This window comes from Siphateles boraxobius, unplaced genomic scaffold (assembly GCF_051911475.1).
Source record: "Siphateles boraxobius isolate OS27281-9 unplaced genomic scaffold, OSU_SipBor_1 18, whole genome shotgun sequence".
NCBI lineage: Eukaryota > Metazoa > Chordata > Actinopteri > Cypriniformes > Leuciscidae > Siphateles > Siphateles boraxobius.
Genome location: NW_027508788.1, coordinates 437,710 through 459,091, shown reverse-complemented (window position 1 = coordinate 459,091; position 21,382 = coordinate 437,710). Strand labels below are relative to the sequence as shown.

General features: G+C 38.2%; 2 protein-coding genes across 4 annotated transcripts in view; both read left to right on the top strand.

The window, feature by feature from the left end:
- The window catches only part of cacna1bb (calcium channel, voltage-dependent, N type, alpha 1B subunit, b), a 179,632-nt gene extending 168,960 nt beyond the window's left edge, over positions 1–10,672 (top strand). The window contains exons 46-50 of the mRNA XM_077232765.1: positions 293–403; positions 2,710–2,748; positions 4,334–4,589; positions 8,050–8,270; positions 8,358–10,672. Coding sequence (XP_077088880.1) covers positions 293–403; positions 2,710–2,748; positions 4,334–4,589; positions 8,050–8,270; positions 8,358–8,906 — 1,176 coding nt within the window. The 3' untranslated portion in view covers positions 8,907–10,672. The remainder of the gene's footprint in view (positions 1–292; positions 404–2,709; positions 2,749–4,333; positions 4,590–8,049; positions 8,271–8,357) is intronic.
- A 2,441-nt stretch (positions 10,673–13,113) lies between these two features.
- The window catches only part of LOC143740740 (uncharacterized), a 73,383-nt gene continuing 65,114 nt past the window's right edge, over positions 13,114–21,382 (top strand). For 2 of the 3 annotated variants that reach the window (XM_077232739.1, XM_077232737.1), the window contains exon 1: positions 13,123–13,422. In XM_077232739.1, coding sequence (XP_077088854.1) covers positions 13,302–13,422 — 121 coding nt within the window. In that variant the 5' untranslated portion in view covers positions 13,123–13,301. Of the gene's footprint in view, positions 13,423–21,382 lie in introns of all 3 variants that reach the window. The other variant, XM_077232738.1, reaches the window with a different exon arrangement.

Here is a 21,382-nt window from a genome sequence, read left to right as displayed (position 1 = left end):
CAGTACAATAACCATACTTCAAAGGAAGTAATACATACAATGGAAGTAATTATGAAATTAGATATAAAGATGTATTAAAGCCCTATTTAAGTGGGTCAAAGCTCAATTACATTTAATGTGAATTTAAATGATGTAAATTGAAAATATATACTTGTGTGCAAAACATACATTTTGCACTTAAGTATATTATTTAAATATGTACACTTTTTATGTGTATACTAAAGTGTACTTCTTTTTCACATAGGTTTTTTATTAATGCATTTGTTTTTATCTGGTTCTACGTATGTTGCAGGAATTAGTTGAGATGAGTGACTTGGAGAATGACTCTGATGTGGGCGGGTATCCTGTGCTGGAGGGTCACGGCAGAGCTGCCTCCATGCCCAGACTCAACGCTGGCTTTCAGGTGAACATCTCCCATCTAGTGGCCATATGAGGTCATTCTGGTGTGAGTTGGGAGTTGAATATAGATGCCGTACAGCCTTTGTTTCTTATTCTCACAAAATTAATTCCTTCAAAGAAAGAGGCAGCTGGAGGATGACTGCAGGAAGATGGAGGAAAGAGGAGTGAATGGGCAGCTGTATGAAAGAATGGATGAATGGAGGTAATGGGGAGAGTGTATTAATAAATGCAGAGGGGAGGTGAAGAATTCAAGCAAATGAATTGGTGGAAGTCAGAAGAGGTTAATTTATACACCACTCTCCACTGAGAGACACATTTATTATCTTCAGTTCAGTTCAGTTGAGTGCGTGTGTGTGTGTGTGTGTGTGTGTGTGTGTGTGTGTGTGTGTGTGTGTGTGTGTGTGTGTGTGTGTGTGTGTGTGTGTGTGTGTGTGTGTGTAGGGCTGAAACGATTCCTCGAGTTACTCAAATAACTCGATTACAAAAATTCCTCGAGGCAAAAACTCTGCTTCGAAGCCTCGTTAAATTCCTATGCACTATACGCGCGGCGCAGGGATTTGATTGTTTCACACAGACTGTTTATTCACAAGGACCTGTTCAGGAACATATTGAATTTAGTTAACGCGATGGCGGAGAATAAATATGTAAATAAACGGCAAAAATGTTTTTGTAGTAAACGTAACTATCACGTTCAATTGCTAGAGAGTATAGCCTAAAAAAGAACCCCTTCACACACACAGACGCCAGTCAGACCAATTGCAGCAATGCATCACATATGCTTAAACTTTTATGTAGCCACGCAACAATAATTTCAGCATGCATTCACTGTACACACCGGGACGTGTTGGAGGAAGTCTTTGCGAGACCTTGTTTGTATTTCACGTCTGCCAAATAGTTACGGACAACAACAAAAAATTAAAGTCCCCAGCCTGTTGGTTTTTAATAAAGATTCAGAGTACTCATTTTTCAGTTAAAACGCACGGAACAAAAAGTGCGTTAGCTTTTACTGCATGTTCAACAACAAGTCATGTTACAGCTCTTCTTCAGCGTTAACTACCAGAATACACAAATATGCTTAGAGTGGTTGTATTACAACATCTTCAAGGAAAATTCACATATGAGATAGCTTTATAACTTGCATACTATATAACTTATAGTATATAACTTATAACAGCTTTAACTGAAATAGACACAAGTTTAATATAACTATTCTGTTAATAAAACACACACACACAAAAAATCCGATTAATCGATCGATAAAGTGCTAGATTAATCGATTACAAAAAGAATCGATAGCTGCAGCCCTGTGTGTGTGTGTGTGTGTGTGTGTGTGTGTGTGTGTGTGTGTGTGTGTGTGTGTGTGTGTGTGTGTGTGTGTGTGTGTGTGTGTGTTAGAGAGAGAGGAGAGGAAGAGGGACTTATTTATTTACTTATATATTTATTTACCAAACTATATTGGAATATTTAGATTTGTATCTTATATCTGTTGTATTTTAATCTTTGAATTTATTTTAAATTATATTTATATCAAAGATTTCTAGGATTCTTATTTAGTATTGTAGTATTTATTAATATTTTAAATCTGAATACATTTGAAATATAAGTTTTTAATATTTTTTTATGTTTTTATTTGTAATTTTAGTATGTTTTAGTAAAAAAAAAAATTTTTTTTTACATTTTTATTAGTTGGTGTTATTTAAAATTGTATCTTTCTATTTAGCTTTTTTTAGTACTTCAGCTGCAACTAGTTAGTTGCCAAGGCAAAATTTCTAATTTAAGTTTTTCCATCTAATATGTGTAATGTATTGTATGCCCGTTTTATTCAAATTAATGAAAACAGTTTGATAGTTTTAGTCATCAGGAATAACACATATGTAATTTTGTTTTACATGTTTCATATTCATTTTTTTCCTCATTAACTACTGTAGTGTAATTATTTTATGTTGCTTTTTAACTGTAATGTATTTGTGTACATACTTGTTTTTTAAAATATTTTTGTTATTTTTGCCACATCGCTAAATAACTCAAACAGTGTCAAGCATCCTTGTAATAATGTCTTGTCTTCAGTCTTGTCCTGTCTTGTCTTGTCCTGTCTTGTCTATCTCTTCTTTCTCTCCACCATCCCTATTTTCTGACCATACTGGACCTTGATATCTAAACTTTTCATAAACATCATCCAGTCTTCTTTACTCTGTCCCTCTCTTCTGATCTCTTTCCTCCTGTCTCACTCTGTTGCTGTGTCCATGAGTGCCACAGCTGTGTACCCTGCTCTCCTCACCTTTGTGTCCTCTTCCTCTTCCCGTCCAACAGCGGAGCCACTTACGCCACACCGCCGGAACGTATCTAGCAGTATGTACAAGTGTTCCACCTGCAATCGCTCTCTCTTTCTTTCTCTCTCTCTGCCAGCCACTCCATTTCTATGTTGGCTTGTGTGTGCTTTGTCCATTCCAGCTCTTTTAGAGTCTACACTCTTTTAGCAAGCCAATAAACTTGTATAGGCTCACTTCATATTAGCCTGGTGAGGTAAATGCAAAACTAGCATGCACTACAAAATATTTATAAATATATTTATATATATATATTAGTTAATCACTGTGGGCAACTAATTTACAAGTAATGGATTAGATTAGTTTTGTTACAGCAATATGAAAAGCAAAGAATAAAATGCAGTGCTTATTTTATCTTGGATGTTGTGAGGTGCTAACTGTAAGTATGTGTGTGTTTCATTTAGTGGGTTGTGTATCATTTTTAGTTTGTATTAGTGCAGTCATCTCTTCACATATCTTTCAGCTGTATAAATCACATACACTACTGTTCAAAATGTTGGGGTCGGTAAGATTTTATGTTTATGTTTTTGAAAGAACTCTCAGCTCACCAAGGCTGCATTTTTTTGATAAAAAAACAGTAATATTGTGGATTAATACCATTTAAAATAAATGTTTTAATTTGAATATATTTAAAAATGTAATTTATTCCTGTAATTCTGAATTTTTAGCAGCCTTTAGCATCAGTGTCACATTATCCTTCGTTCTAATATGCTGATTTGGTGCTCAAGAAACATTACTTGTTATTAACAATGCTGCTTTTTTGTTGTTGGTGGAAAACATATAGGATTTTTGATCAATTTAATTTGTCCTTGCAAAATAATAGTATTAATTTCTAAAAAAAAAAAAAAAAATATATATATATATATATATACTGAGCTCAAGCTTTTGAACGGTAGTTGGATTGGGAGGGACTAAATGCTTTTACTGTGAAAACCTTAAAAATCTCCATGCTAGCTAATTCGAACCAATTATTCAGGTATTTTCAAGCTGTTTCAAGCTATGTGGAGAGGAGATGCACTGCTTCTTGGAGTTTCTAAAATCTTATGCCACTGGGCGGCACTAGTGAGTGTTTTTAGAAGACTCTCTACTACTAAAGTAGAAATTCCAGTCATCAAGCAGTGGTCATGAATTCTCCAAAGAGTCTGTCAATTTTACATTTAATTTACATTTTTTTGAGACTGTATATACACATGTACACTGTATACATAGATTATGTAGAGATTAACAGCAACAGTTATCCAAGAAAAAGCACCAGTGACTCTTCATTGATCAGTGACCGCTGCTTGGCTGTGGATAGTTCACGCAGCAACTATTCCAGCCGTCAAGTCCGTGTGTATAAGAGACGACTCGATGACAGCATTCAAACAGCCGAGTGTTTGCATCGAACGTGATGGTGTTCCACTGCTCTCCGATGCGTGCGTGGGTCCGCAGGAGCGGGCTCTTCAGTGGAAGTGTGTTTTCATGCTCAGCTGGTGTTGTGCGTCTGTTGTGACAGGTCTAGTGGTCTGAAACTCTTGTCATTCTAGTACTGTGCTAGATATGTGTCCTCTCCTTTATCTCCTTTCTTCGTCATTCGCATGTTAACTCACTTCATTTCTGCTACACAGCCTATCGCAGACGTGAGTCCCATGCGGCGGTCTACGTCCTCGTTGACTCCTCAGAGAGGGGTGCGAGAGGTCAGTCTGAGTGAATATGACCTGGAGAGGCCACAGATTGTCTCAGGCCAGACCCTCGCTCAGGAGAGAGAGAGGGAGCGAGCCCATCATCATCATCACCATCATCATCACCGCTGCCAACGGCGCAGAGACAAGAAGCACAAATCACTGGATCGAGCCATTAGCGAGGAGCAGTCACCGCCTACAGGTGGGCTTCATTTTCCTCTCATTCTTTTATGCTCTTCGGCATATCCATGTGAAAGAAAATTGTGAATATCATACAACACAAAAATCTCATAGAGACTTGATATGGCCTCTTTTGATTTCAGCCAGTAAGCAACCACCTAGAACAGTGGATCTTAACCTTTTTGACTCGAAGGCCCCTCACTGTCGAACACGATATTCTCCAAAAAGTCACTGTTTGGATTTAAATAGGCAAATGCGTAAGAGTCTATGACTGGATCATAATTGCTGTGATTATTATGTTTATAGCATGTTATATGTTTGGGAAGACTTTAAAATATGTTTTGAGTAGACTTTACAAAGTGCTCGACTCTTGACGGCACCAATACAGGATCTTGACCAAGAATTGATGCACCTCTTGAAAAAAATAACATCACAACATTTATTTCCATCAAGAGGTGCATCAATTTTTGGTCAAGATCTTGTATTGACAATGCAAGAGTCAAGCACTCTGTAAATTCTATTCCAGCACATCCCGAAGACTTTCTATGAATTTAAAGGAACATTCCACTTTTTTTGGAAATAGACTAATTTTCCAACTCCCCTAGAGTTAAAAAGTTGATCTTAGAGAGATCTCGCCTTAGAGATTCAGACGATCTCCGGGTCTGGCGGTAGCACTTTCCAAGTCAAGGTTTAAATAGGAGAAATATTGAAACTCTTTGGTCATTTTTTTTGAGAGAGATGCTAACGGTCTAATCAGATTCAATGATCTATGCTAAGCTATGCTAAAAGTTCTATGGCCAGACCCGGAGATCGGCTGAATGGATTCGAAAACGGTAAAAATCAACAGTTTAACCCAAGGGAGTTGGAAAATTAGCCTATTTCCAAAAAAAAGTGGAGTGTTCCTTTAAGGTCCGGACTCAGAGGTGCCAATTCATGTGTGGAAATTACCCGTTTAATCTTTGAAGGTTTAAATGCAGCAAATTTCGCCTTGCACTTGTACCCAAAGCTGAATGTCTTTTCATATGTAACGCATCAGCCATGGTCTCACAGCAGCTAAACACCCTCTGACTCAGCCTACTATAGAAGGTACGCCCCAAACTCACGCTATTGGTTCAGCTGGTAAGAGATGGACAGATCTGAGCGGACCACTCTCAATGTTTAATGGTCCCTGGGAGGCTCAATGTTTACACTTTTGTGGGAGATAAACCCATGAATGGCACACTATTAGTAGTCAATGAAAAATAAACTTTTAAAGGGGTGGTAAAATGGCATTTTCACAAGATAAATCTCTGATGCCCACAGAGTGTGTGTGTGTGAAGTTTTAGCACAAAATACCCCACAGATATTTTTATATAGCATGTTAAAGTTGTCACATTTTGAGGGTTTGCAAAAACGCACCGTTTTGTGCCAGGCCCTTTAAATGCAAATGAGGTACGTCAGAGGGCGGGGTTTCAAGAGCTCTTGTGTGTTAGCAGAGCGATTAACCTACACAGACACACTAAAATAACAGAAACTGTTCTGCCTTTAATGTTAAAACGGAGTCAGAAAAAGATGGAGAGACTCAAGAAGAAGTGACAACATGTAGAATGAAACAGGACATCTCTGAATGGTTAGTTGATGAATTTATGTTGCTGATGTGGAGTTAGCTATCTTCAATTAGGATATTCTGTCATGTTAATCTATAAATCGCTTGTATAGGAACTGTTGTGAGATGCACACAGAGTGACTTTCTATTGCATGTGAAAAGAAGGATGCTAAAGTTTGAGCTGACTCACAAATACACTCTTATACAACAACTTTTCCTCTTCTCAACATGGACTGCGTGCTCCCGGGGGCGGGGTTTATGTATATTTTAGGGTTTCTGATGTTACTAAACCCGGGAGGAATGTCGTGTAGTCCCTACCAGCCGTTTTTTGTAGTCCTTTTCTTTAAAAGCAAATATCTCCCTTTGCTTTGAGCTTTGTGCGTTGTAACTTTGCAGATGTTGTTTATGCTCAAACAGCCACATTTCACACTAGCTAAAGTTAGAAAAGTGAAATCATACTTTACCACCCCCAACATAAAAGTTTTACATACTTCACCTTTAAATACGTCACTAACAGACACATAGCATTGCGTTAAAATCTGCTCAGCACTGTTTTGTTGCTATGCTATGCAGTTTTATGTTATTCTTTTAATTAGATTTGACATTTACGATATAGAGGTCTGTAAAATCTTAAAGGATTATGAAGAAAAATGCAGTACTAGTTGAAAATCCCAGCTTCTTTTGCTTAGCACAGTGATGTAAATTCTTTTAAGGATTATAGTGATCAGGTTATCGAGGAAAAGACTCTTTATTGCTCTCCAAAGCGCTTTGGTCTGGGATTTACTTCAAGTCAATTTGTGGCACAACTGGGAAAGTCAGTCATCAAGAGAAAGCAGCTTTTAGTTCCTCAAGAGAAGAGCATCTCAGGATGACAAAATTAACCTCTTCTTATTTATTTACTACAAGACTCCTACTCTTTCTTTCTCTGCTCCTCTTATTCTGTTCTTGGAAACACTGGAACGTAAACATGTTTCTCAGCTGGAGTCTGGCTCTGCTCTTAATAGATCAGATCAGTTGAAACAGGGCAATACATCAGTCCACTGAAAGCTCATTTTACTTGGGTGTGTTTTTACTCAGATTTCAAACACATACAGACACCCACATACATCTTCCTCTACATGTTTTTGTTCCTCTGTAGTCAAAGATGACAACAGCACCAAACAGCGCACACGCACACACGCACGCACGCATGCACGCACGCACGCACGCACGCACGCACGCACGCACGCACACACACATACGCACACGCACGCATTTGTAAACCATGTCTGGTTTACTATCTTTGTGAGGACTCTCCATAGACGTAATGGTTTTTATACTGTCCAAACTGTGTATTCTATCCCCACTAACCCCACCCCTAAACCTACCCATCACAGAAAACTTTCTGCATTTTAACATTTTCAAAAAAAATAATTCTGTATGATTTATAAGCTTGTTTCCTCATGGGGACCTCAATTTAATTCCCCACTGTAACACGAGTCCCCATGAGTCAGTGTGCATTCAGGTTGAAGTCCCCACCGCGATAGAAAAACGTGGACACACACACACCATATTATTGTGAAATGTAAATGCCCTCTGGTGTTTTGAATTCAAAGTGGTTTCGATTAGTGTTGGGCAGTGTCTGGTGTGTGTGGCTCATGGATAAACTTATTTATTGACACACTTGGGGAGAATATAAGCAGAGAAAATGAGAAATTAATAATTAATAATTTAATTTAATTTGAAATTACACAATAATTTTAAGTAAACAGCCCAGCCCACATTCAAATTATTTTACACTTCCTTATTCAGTACGTTTCCACAGAATATCTTATTTTAACATTTTAAAATAAATACACCATTCTGCTTGAAATAGGACATGGCTGGTTAATAAATGTGATGTTTTTCTGTACATCAGCAGATCCAAACACAGAGTCATTGCCTAGGGAACGAGCACGGGAGCGTGACCGTGGCCGCTCCCACGAGAGGAAGCATCATTCATCCTCAGCGGCAGAAAGACAGCAACGATACTACTCATGCGACCGCTACGGCAGCCATGAACTCGGCCACAGTGTGTCTGCCGGGCCCAGCCGGTCCACATCACCAGGAGAACCACATGACCCAAACAGGCTTAAACAGGTCAGCTGGTTTCTCTCAGTCACACTAGCTTCTACACGTGCTGTTTTGACGGGGCTCACTCTTTCGCTTCTCTCTGTTGTGTTTCAGGGAATCAACACAACTAAAGGAAATTCAGTCACTCATACCTCAGGCACCAGCACTCCCTGCCGCGGGCGTAGACAGCTCCCTCAGACGCCCCTTACCCCTCGGCCGGCTGTTACCTACAAGACTGCCAACTCCTCCCCAGTCCAGCTCAACACTGCCCAGTCTACAGGGCCCTGCCCCACTCGCCTTAGTCGTGGCCTGTCAGAGCATGATGCCCTACTCAGTGGTAACGCCCACCGCCAATCTCCCGTGCCTGTCACTCGTATCTGCTCTGACCCCAACTTAGGTCCCCTCCAGCAAGACTCGAACTTGTCTGAAGCGGACGACTTCCACGATGCCTTGAGCACGTACGGTGCGGGCCGCTCCCCCAGGACTGCACTCTCCGTCACCCACACGTCATCAGGTGCGACCCCCACTTCCACACTGCTCTCGCGCAGCCAGAGTGGAGTCCCCAATGACTATCACTACTCCCTCGGAGTGAACTCGACACCCGGTTCGAGCGGCAGAACATCTGGAAGCTACCAGGAGACTGAGAGAGATGACTGGTGTTAGCATGATTCAATCTAGCATGTGTTTTATCGTCTTTGCCCTGAGAAAAGGAGCCTATTTTTGGAGGGAAACAAGAGTTATGTCCACAGTTTATACTGTTTTCTGCCTGTTTGCCATCAGATTGAGCACATAAGGTTTTTTAAAGGTGTACTTCTCTTGTTTAGAAAGAAGCAGACACCCCTTCACTGTTCACAAAAGTAGCGGCAAGATGGAAAGCGTTTGGAGGTCTTGATAGGTTTAAAACAGAACAGTTTAGCCTCGAATGACACTCCCTACTGCTTTTAATTTTTAATTAGGGCTGATTCCAGAAGGGTCACAAGGAAGATGATCACATCAACTGTGCCTGTGATCAAGACCTCAGACCTCAGAAAGGAAGATGCCCAAAAATACAAGCTATGATTGAAACACTCTTGATCAGTTGTGTGGAAAAAGTGAGATGTTTAGTTGTTGTGGTTTAAGAGATTGTTTAGACTCTGCACAGGACGCAATGACTGAAAAGTTATTTCTAGGGATATTGGCTCTGTGTCCACCAAAACGTTTGCCATTTTTGTTCAGTTGTTTGCAATGGAAGCTCCATCAAGCGTTTATTTCACACTGAGTGTTGCACGCTTGATGTTGATGTTCAAGTTCAACTTTGGATAAAACGCAGTGCTTATCAATTACTTCTTACCCAGTCGTCTAATCGCAGTGGAAGAGAGGTGGGACAAATGCCACACCGACTAACTGTCACAATCTGCTTGTACAACTAATGATCAACAACAGTCTCAGAGTTTCCATGACCATACCAGATGACATCGATATCCCTGGACTACCACATTTCTAATATAAAAAAAACAATGCTTGGAGGGACATTTTTTTCGCAATGGGTCTACCAGATGAACAGCTAAACACTGCACCTCCAAAAGCGTTCTCAAGCGCCCACAACTGGGCATTTTCAGAAAAGCGCTCTTTGGTGGACACACAGCCTTAAGGTTCTTGCTGCTGTAATTCTACGTCCTTCTCTAGCGTGAGTGGAATAGACGGTCTGCTCCCACCTACTAAAAAAGGCCAAATTGAACTCACTTTTCTATCAGACTGCAGTAGATTGAATACCTTTCCACAGTGTTCCATTTTGTACCTTGTAAATGATCCGAGTGTAGCTGGACATTACATAAGGTCTAATCCTTTTCTTACTCTTGAGAGGTAAGATACCAAGTGCCTAAATTTTACGATTTTATTGCCACATTGGTGTGCAATGCATCACAAAGTATTTTGGCCTGAAAGAGGCATTGAACAGATGCTGTTTGGTGTAGGTTAAATGTCATGGATATTTGTTTCTTAAATGTAATTTAGCGTGTATTTGAGGAAAGATATTGCACATAACAAAGACTGTAGCGTTATAAAGATAGTTTAGGTGGATGTTGATGATGTTGGTCTTTTCAGAGTGTATTAAAACAATTCAGGGGAAAATAGATGATATGTGAAAAATGCTAAAGCAGGTGATTTATAGAGGACTGAAAGGATGGTAGAAGGTTGTATTTGTTGGTTGCTGTTGGTGTTAGTGTTGTTTCCAGAGGGTGTATTGTGAGCTCACGCCTTTCTCTTCCAGGATTTAATTAGAAGAGGAAGGTGAGGGAATTGAAGCGCTTTATTGACTTCCACTTGTATCTATTATTCACCACGCAAAATGCTTCAGTGCCACCTATTTGAAATAAAGAGTATGTTGTATTCTCTCAGATATTGTAATGTTTTTTGATGATAGTTAATAAAACAAGGTTAATTTATTCAGAGAAGATTCAGATTTTAATCTGATCCTGCCCATGTTTTCTGTTTGTCGTTTCCAACCGTGTCTTTTCTATGTAAGGGGTTTATTAGATGGTGGTATTCTTAGCGTGAGCCTGCAATAGAGCGCAACAGTTGCTGTCCACTTTTTCAGCTGTTTTGGTTCTGGAAATGTTTTACTATACATTGTCTCCACAGGATTTCCAAGCAAAAAAGTAATTGAATTAGTATCACAATTTTGCAATTGTGAATGAAATTTGGGCAAAAAGTAAAATACAATGAAGGAATGAACTCATCCCATGAAGCTCTAACTTATGACTTACAGTATAGACCTTATGTAGAGCCGCCCATTTTCAGTGCTGCACTCGTTTCGTTCTGTCTTTCTGTTTGTATTTCCACGGCATTAAGTTATGAATTTATGAATGAACTGCTCTTTTTAAAATGTCCCCGGTCTGCTGGCATTTGTTATGACACCTTCTTGCCATTTCAATGTTTCAACATTGAATGTCAACAAATGTTTCAACATTTCAATGCTCATAATAACTTTCATTAACTCTACAATAATTAAATCCACTTCACTAGCTAATTACTCCTCGACAGCAATGCCATAGAAATATACAGAGGCACTGCAAAAACGAAAGTTCAAACACAAAATTCTAAAGATGGCTGCATCATTGTTTCTCTGGTGAATAAGGTCTATAAAGTTACTGGAAATGTAAATTGAAAGATTTCTATATTGATTTAAAAAAAGAAGTATTCTACTGGAAAAAATAAATTAAAACATATTTTGATGGGATTTTCTTGATTGGCGAATCTGTTAATGAGTGGTGAACAGTAGTTCTTTACAGGGAATTTCATTTTTAAACATCCATGTATAGGCTAGATTATGCGCTAACCACCCCTTAAGAATCTCAACATTCATGATAATATGATAATTTAAAGGTTTATACATTTTTGTATAAACTATTGAGTTCTCTATGGAGAAAATGAATAGAATCTTTAGCTGTGGAACCTGACTGTTGCACTCTATTCCATAAGTGCAGGGAAATGTTGACTGTTGAAGTACAGTAGGGCTATGCAACAAAATGACACTTTAGGACAGCTCCTCATCCTGTTGCTTTACCTTCACTTAACACACTCTAGCTTTAGCACCAGCGAGACCAATTCACCGCTTCACAGAGATCTTGATATACAGGCTGTGTAGCTCACCTAAAAATGCATTGCTGATTATACTTGATGTTGATCTGCCCTCTGAAAGAATATGAAATAATATAGTGGTATTTTTACTGGTTGCACTAGGAGGTGAACCAATGTAGTTTTACGCAATGTCACTTAAAAGGATGGTTAATGTTAAGACATTTGATTTCTTTATTTTTTACAGTACGTGATATCCTAGTGAACTGCCTTTGGCCACCATTTCCTTGTTTTGGGATGAGATTCGTGGAGTGTTGTGATTTACCCATTACCCAGTAGATCTTTGATTTCCCCTTAATTTAAAAATCACCTTTCCTCTTTAAAAAAAAAAAATTCTCTCTCTCTCTCTCTCTCTCTCTCTCTCTCTCTCTCTCTCTCTCTCTCTCTCTCTCTCTCTCTCTCTCTCTCTCTCTCTCTCTCTCTATATATATATATATATATATATATATATATATATACCAGGTGCCAAATTTATTACAGCACTAGTTTGTCTCTGTGTGCTGTATAGGCTACTCTGTCCACCTAACCTGTGGCTAATCTCTTTGGATGATGTCATGTTTGCATGTTATGATGCCATATGTGCATGTAGGAAATTGTATATCTTCATTCATGTTTTTCTATGAGGTGGTAAATGGCTGCTGTTTTTTTTTTTTTTTTAAAGAAACAATCTTTGATACACTTACCCCTGGATTTCTGGGAGAAAATTAAAAGACCCTTCATTTCTAAGTTTGTTGTAAAAAGGTTGTTGAACAGTGGAGCGATGCACAGAGAGACTGCCTCACTCCTGTGATCTGATGATTGATGATGCCATATATTTCTGGTCATTGACTCTTATCAATCTTATCATTTCTACCATTTACATTTTGTATGAAAAAAACATCATTGAACTGAGAGATATATGGAAATAAATCTTGGGGGGAGGGGATGCCTTTCTTTAATCTTTTCTAATCAATTTTAATTTGAGATGTTTGTGTCATGGAAAAAGCTGAACCTATGAAATGCAAATGTCAAATGTATTTAAGAATTGAAAAAAAATGTATATGTAAAATAATTAAATATTACATATTTAATACATTTCTTTCATGTTTTACATTATATAATATGAAATGACCACAGTACGCCTCTGCCATTCTCATGTCCTGAGATGTTAATGTTTGTTGGGGATGCTGCTTCTCATTGGCCAGTGGCGTGAGTGTGGGCGGAGCCCCTTGAGCAAATACTGTCTGTCCAGATTAAGGTGTCTGGCGGCAAGCGCGAGGCATGCTCAAGGTGTTCACAGTGACGCTGAGGCGCCTTGGTAAAGTGACCAAACTTAAACGGTAGACACGTAACGTTACCACTCCAGTATTAACGACCTCAGAAAGATTTAATTTACTTCTAAACTATATAAAATGCGATGAATAATTACAGTGCTTGTTTCGCGGCTCTATAAATCAGGTAAAAATGATGCTCGCGCCTGTGGTGTGGACAGCTGTTTTATTTAGTTCTGTAAAAGCCACTATCCCGGACACCGATCTAACTGATACATCAGACATGGAGAGCGGTTCGGGTATATTCCTGACAGGTAAGTCGTCAAGATTTAATTAAATACTGTATTGTGTAGCTTATAGTCTAGAGTCTAGTACTCAGAGTATTTGTTCGTTTGTTTATATCTGTTGAGAATAGCGTATGATAAGGTTCCTGACTGACCACTAATGTCGCTAATTTGCATGTTTAGATAACTGATAAATTAATTAAAAGTATCACTTTTGAATTCAAATAAATTCTAAATTTAAAATGTATGCTCGGAATAAATGAAGGGAATGCACATATTCTCATACATATCAACCATCTCGATGATGAAAGTTCTTTCATGTTGTTACCTCTATTTTTCATGTCCAATGTTTCCCTCTGGGAGTCGCTGTTGTTTAAAACGTTACTGTACATTAAAGCAGGTGCAGGTACTTCAGCAATGATCTTTTTTGACACCCCGCCTATTTAAATCACACTACTGCTGGTTTTCCAAACATGAGGGCTTTATTCATACATGTTAAACACTGGACAGTGTAGTGCATGCTGCATGCAGCACCTCACCCATTTTCACTGTTTTTGTCCAAAACACGTTTAACAGATTTGTGGCAGATGTGAGGGCAATTAGTTCCAGCAATCTTGGGAGAAGGTATAGGATGCCATCATCATCAAATAGGCCATAGTGCCCAGAATTCTTATCTGAATTCATTAAATCACCAAGAAGGCTCTTTTGAGTTTATTATGCACAAGCAGATGCATTTGAAAAATGATACTTTGGTTTAACCTGATGTTCTTTTACTTCAATGGATTTCTGCAATTAAATTGTGTTTTTGCATCATTTGTAGATTATGTGTCAAAGTTAAATTTTCGCAATGTGTATTAGATTTAGGCTATTGTTAGTAGGCTACTGATAATTCAGAATATTAGTGTGGCAAAAGCAAATATAAAAAAATTAAACATATGTTCTCTATATCTCTTATTATGAAAACAACCTAAGTTCTCTTACAGTTTTTCTTAAAAAAAATGTTAAACTGCACTGACTGCCTGGGCTCATTAAGAGACTTTATTAGTTTTAGCTCATTCTTCTTTTCAATTGTTTTAATCAACCTGATCTCAGCAACAGGGTTGGATTGGCTTAATAAACTCAGATTTTACGGTCAGGCTGACATATGAACAGGTTTATTAAATCCAGACGCCAGCTGAGGAGTGTATGCAATCACTGCGATGACTTGTTAGAGTCAATGTGCTATAGCGTGCCATGAAAAGCCCATTCAAGCTCAACAGGTTCCGACCGTAAGGCCTGTAGTTATGTTAAGCACATGGCATTCAGCCTTCTCCAGGTAGCTTTATAACCAGCACTTGACTTTGTGAGGTGGACGCCAAGTTGTTTAAAATTTTATAGCCGTCATGTCCATGCAGTAAAACCGGTCGCGCTCGTTGGGGCTGTGTTGTTTTTGCGAAATCAAAACCCACTGGGAAATGTGATGAAAATATGATCACCAATGATTCTGACAAATTACATCATGTGAATGCCACCCACCATGGAGGTGTGTGAAAAGTGTGTCTAAACATACTGAGATGACAAACATGTTTGCTTGATGCTGTGATGTCATGCTTTTGAAAGTAGATCGTATCTTGTTCATCAAAGCTGCTTTTACTGTACTTGAGTTGCTTTGGATCTTTTGACAGCTTTGATGAATTACGTTCTTTTGTTTGGTGTCCTTTTTTCAACTAGATTGATTTTGTTTGACTTGGACACAAATGCGAGTTTCTTTAAACTTTTTATTTTTTTTGTCCAACCTAAAACAAAAGATTCACGTAATAAAACCTCTTTATTTGGCATGAGGTTATTTTACTTCATGCAGAGCACCCACTCACAAAAAAACTATTTTTATACGATTTGACCTTCATTTTTATTTTTATTTTAACAATTTAGTCCTGTAGGAGATCATAATTGGCCAATGCTGTTGTTTTCCATAAAACCCAAGATTATCACATGCTGGATAACAAAAAAAAAATTTCCATTGTATTTCTTATTAAATGCCTTTGAATTCAGGATTGTTTTGACTGTGGATAAAGGAAAATAGAACCATATGTTAATATAATATATGATTTCAGTGATGTCATATGAGCCTGTTTTTAAATGGGCCAAAATGGAAATTCTGTCATCGTTTATCCAAACCTGTTTGTCTTGGTTTCTTCCGTGTAACATTTTTTTTCTGCCCATATGATATAAGTCAGTGGGCTTCAACATAGAGGTAAATTTGTGCCAAATTTGTCCAGCAGCTGTGCGACATGGAAAAAAAAAATACTATCAATACTATCAAATATAATATTGCCATTTCGATTTTATTTTAAAACAATATTTCCTTACACATATACTTGTGTATTTTTTTTGTTAGCCACTCAAGCCTTAACTCTTTTCGTATTTTGTGCATTTCGCAAATGCCTGTATTATTGATTTTTTTAATCTTTTTCGCATTTCGCACATGACAACGTACTATGCAGCGCTCATAGTAAAAGAAGTTCAACTTTTAAAAAACGCATCTCTAGACCGGCGTCTCATTTTTTAAGCACAAAAACACATTCTGTGTCTAAACAGCAGACCTGAAGTTTTTTTCCAGCAGTGATAGGTTGACAGGTCTTTCAAATTACCTGGTTCTGGTACATCATCTCTCCTGCATCCATAATATTCCCAAACCACATATTTAGTTTTTTTTTTTTGGTCCATATGCTGTCCTGAATTCACCTTCCTTGTTTCTGTGCTTTCTTTCATGTCATAATGGTAAACCCATTCTGTTCTGTTCTTGCGGCATTCAGATTGAACACTTAGAGGCCTGGTGGAAAAATCATGCTTTCTGCGGTTTAGAAATCGCGCATGCTCACATCCCTATTGTATTATGATTTCGATCGCACAGGCCTAGTCTAGCATCCTTTTGGACCCCATTGACTTGCATTGTTTGAACATTCTTCAAATTATCTTGGGTTCCACAGAACAATTCTTGGATAAAATGTCACTTTTGACATTCTCCATCTTGTGTGTCATATTGAAGCCTTGTATTATCCAGATTACATGCTTTGCATTCCTAAAAAGCACAGTGCTCTCCCGTTAAACAATACTTACAATACATGACTACGTTGGTTTGTTTTGATTGTGTTAAACTGGAACTTGCCAGGTTTTGTCCTTGTCATCTTGATAGGGGTTGATTGTAATGTTGGCACCATTTACATTTGAGGCCCTCATAGTGCCTCTGGGTCAGTCAGATTTGTAATGTATTACCACTTACGTTACACTCAATCACCGCTGTAATGTAATCTGCAACGTCTGTGTCAGGCAGACAGACAGCTGGGGGGGAAATCCATAAATCAGAAAATAGCCTAATCATCAAATCTGGTTCTTTGGTGTTTTTTTATATCCAAAGAGCTTTTCAATGGTCATGAGATTCAGATGGGATGTCTAGATATAAACATGCCACAAATATGACCATTTTTCTTGTTGGTTTGACACTTGTTGAGGCCGGTTGAGATTGTAAACAGCGCACAGCTGCCTGTAATGACACATTACGGGGTCTCTTCAAATGGCTGTTGATCCAAACAGTGAAGCAGAAACCATGGTAATATCATGTTAGCAAGAAAGAAAGAAAAACGAGAACACCTGGCATCAATATGATTTTATACATCTCTAATAATTAAAAAGAGAAAGTTGAAAGAACTGCACTCGCTCTCTATTGTTGTCTCTTATTTTCCAGTAACATTCTGTTTTATTAAACAGATTTGAAAGCTTCAGTGGCTTCCCGCATCCAGGTGGGTAAAGAAAAATAAGCATCCGAGGAAAAACACCCGGTGTGGGTTAGGAGTAGTGCCTGTCTGCTGGCTGGCTGACAAGAGCAGGCCTGCTGTAGATTTGGACCTAATGGTGCTCTTGGCACAGTTTTGCCTTTAGCCAAACTTTAAAACTATCACAATATTCTAATATATCTTAAAAAAAACATCTAACTAGAATAGCAGCCCCGACATCCCTGCATGTATTCTGCACTGAAATGTATGCCAGATGATGTCATGCTGTCCATGAGCACTTAAACACGCACTCATGTATTAGACTATTCAACCGACAATACAACCTTTTTCTACTGGCACACACTGGGGCCCATTGACCTGTGGGCACTATGAATGACATCACCACAAACCAATTTGGGAAAATAAATATTCTGTTAGAACATATGGGCCAAATATGGTGCGCACATTGCTGTGTAGAAAAGACCCTCTGATTTTAATATCGGTGGTGTATAACCAACGGTGTGTTTAATAATTAGCAAGCATTATAAGGTAAACCTGTTAATGCGCACAACAATCTGTAGCCATGACTGTATCCTTTCATACTTAATTGCTAAACTGTTGTTTATTGCTATTTGTTTTTGTAGAGATTATGTTAGAGTGGTTTAGCATCTTTTTGAGAATCATGGCCAATGACTGCTGTTTGAATTATGACAAGCAAGATAAATGCCGTCATAACAAATGGTTGTCAGCATTATTTTTCTATTTCTTTTTTGGTCTCTACTTATTTGTGACTTGTCAAATCTCTCAAATCTCTCTGCTTGACTAATCTTGAATAATGACAGGCTTTCAGGTGGAATCTGAGGTCAGCTACTTCTCAAGTCAAATCGGCAGGTTCTGAAGCTCTGACACATTTGTACATAGTTTTCTTTCTTTCTTTCTTTCTTTCTTTCTTTCTTTCTTTCTTTCTTTCTTTCTTTCTTTCTTTCTTTCTTTCTTTCTTTCTTTCTTTCTTTCTTTCTTTCTTTCTTTCTTTCTTTCTTTCTTTCTTTCTTTCTTTCAAATGGTATAATCTGAATAAGAGATTCAACTCCTTATATGTAACAACCTTATATGATATTAGGAATAGACCTTTGAGTCAATATGTCTGCATTAGGTAAAATAGGATAGCTAGATAAACTGTGTGTTTTAGTATGTGCATTTAAGCTTGATCACAATTAGATTATATGTGGTTCTTTTGTCTTCCTCATAAAATATAATACCTTTCAAACACACTTTAAAGACATAAAAGTATTTATTAAGCGCAATCTACTAAAGGAAAACATTAACTAAACACATTCAGCCCTTCAGTTCTCTTAAACAGTCTCATCAAGCAGACAGGCAAGGTGTGATTATTCAAGTATACAAGCCATTGTAAATCTGAATATTTACGCAACAAGCTGTTTGTTGTGACGACAAGTAGGACCTCATCTCCTTTAAATTGGGAAGTGTGGACTTTACTTAACGTCGATGCCATATTTAATTTGATACAAATGAAAGGAGTAAGCACGATTTCTATGTGTCTTAAAGAGTATCTAGGCCTATAACTCTTTTATTAATGAACACTGCCAATGATTAGCCTTCGTTATGTGTATAGCCATGTCATACTTAAAAATTTGATGAGGGCATGTTTTGTTTCAGTCATAACATCATATTTCACTCTGTGAACAATTTACCATGACATAAGTGTCTTCAGATGGCGAGTGGGTTGTGGTCTTATATCAGGTTGTGTGTTATTGTTTTTGACCAGTGTAAAACCTGTCAATGTACAGATGCTGTGGTCAAGAGAGATGTTTGCCTCCCAGCTGGTCCAGATTCTTGCTTTTGTTTGGTCTCTGAAGGTCTAGCCTGAAGCCTGGCTTTGGTGGGGGCAGTCTTAGCCCAGCCTCTAGGGTGCACGGTAAAACCCAGTAAAAAAAATTACAAGAGCTTTTTACAAGATACTAAAAAGCCATGTTGGAGCAATTTCTGGTGTTGTCTTGCCCCTTTAGTGGCCTTTTATAAGGTCGACCCCTATGTCACGGAAACGCAACATTTCTTAAGAACAAAGTGGGTTGTGGATTCATTGGGGTTGTTAGTGTTATCTCCAACAATGAAGTTTAGTCAGATTCAGAGAGCCGCTAGACTTTGACAGTGAATTTGAGGTTTCCTTTGTAACTTAATCTTTACAGTCTGGCTGGAATGTGATTACATATGATATAAAATAAAACAATATAGGGATGTGCTGGAATGATATATAATATTTCTGTATTCGTAGCAGAGTTTCCGCTAGAAAAAAATGGAGGTTTCGTTTTACGGACATTTTGATGATGCAGTAATTTAGTGATATCCAAATATCGCCTCTTAATTAGTCAAGTTGAGGAAAACTGGAGGCAGGCAATGTAACTTAAAAAATGACATAATCAGGCCGTATAGAATGCAACATGTTTATTAGCAGTGGCGGCTGGTAATAATTATTTTTGAGGGGGCGGTGCGATAACAAATACAAATAAATTTCAGATAGCTGTTTGAGGTCTCTTAACCCCGTTATTGTCCACAAAGCTTCAACTTTGAAGCTCCGGGTGAAGCTCGTCCTCTGTCACTGGCTGCTGCCGGATTTGTAAATCGGGTTGGTCCGGTCCGAGATCCTTTATCCTTTTTTTTTTTTTTTTTTCTTCCAGCGAATGCCTTGTGAAAGGTTTTTTTTTTTGTAAATCAATGACGGGTTAAATTTGGTTTAACTGCTGCCATTATCTCTACGAAAGTGATCAGCCTAGCAAGGTTTTGTTGAAGTCGCCTGCGCACTCGCAGTAGTTGTAAAAGGTCGGTGTATTTTTGCTTTATACATTTTAGGCTTATTCTCAAATTCAGATTGTGTTAGGGGGCGGGATTATTAGGCAATTTTAATATGACAATTTGACAGGAGAGATTTAATTTTGTCGGACGTTTCATTTTTTTCCCGGCCAATGTCCGGTAATTACCGGACAACGGAAACCCTGATTCGTAGATCTCCATATTCTCCCTTGATGGGCCACAAGATGGAGTTGAACATTATATAAGTCATCCCCCAAAGGTCTCCTTTTTGGCTGTTTTTCTAATGTTTTTTAGAATGTAACACTATCATTTTGTGCCTTTTTCATCAATTCACCCTGCCTTGGTTTATGCATGTTCACACAAATACCCCGTCGCCAGATGTTTACCTTGCACCTTCCAACATCTTGTAATTATGCATTCTATGTAATTGATGACATAATCTATGTAATTATGTCATTATTAACATAAAATAATTTTCACTTCAAAATATTGATGAGTTATGTCTGCAGCTGTATATTTTTCCATGTTAAAATTAATCTTTTCTTTTTTATCAAAAATAAGCATCTCAAACAATTTTCCTAGTCTGCCCCGCCAAACCTCAACAAAGGTCTTATGCTGAGTTACGCAACATAGTTCGTGTTAGGATCTGTACTGTTTTCCAAAGCGTCATATAGATGTAGACGATGAGCTACATAAATATTCCTCAAATTGCTTTCTAGGGGGGGAAATTATTAGTTGGCTCATGTTCAAAATAGAGGCATGGGCTTGTCCTAAAATGATGGATCTCCTTAAATGATTCCCAAAGTAGCTGTCTGTCTGTTTGTTTTAGTTTAGGTTGATAAAGTAGTTCATGTAAGATCACAAACCCAATCACATCTTTAGGTCTGTTAATATGAAAAAAATATGCTGCTAATGACCATTTATTCTGGAAAATTCCTACAAATAAAACTAAATATATAAAAACAAAATTGCAAAGTACGGATCTGAAAACCTAGCCATCTGATGAATGTAATGTAATGTTTTCTGTGCAGTGTTTGTGCTGGAATTGTTCACTCTCTTTCAGACGTTCTCAAAGTTGCTGCTCAGCTTGTAACAGGCGTCTGTAGCATCAGGGGGTCTGCGGGCTTGTGTTCTCTGTTTTTCTCATCTGGTGCAGAACACAGGTTACAAGCAGTCACCCCTTGACCTACAAAACACGCTCCCCTCATGGGCTTTTACACTTTCTTTCTTTCTCACTCACTCACTCACTCACTCACTCACTCACTCACTCACTCACTCACTCACTCACTCTCTCACTCTCACACACACACACACACACACACACACACACACACACACACACACACACACACACACACACACACACACACACACACACACACTTCAATTTCCATACCCAAACTTCACCA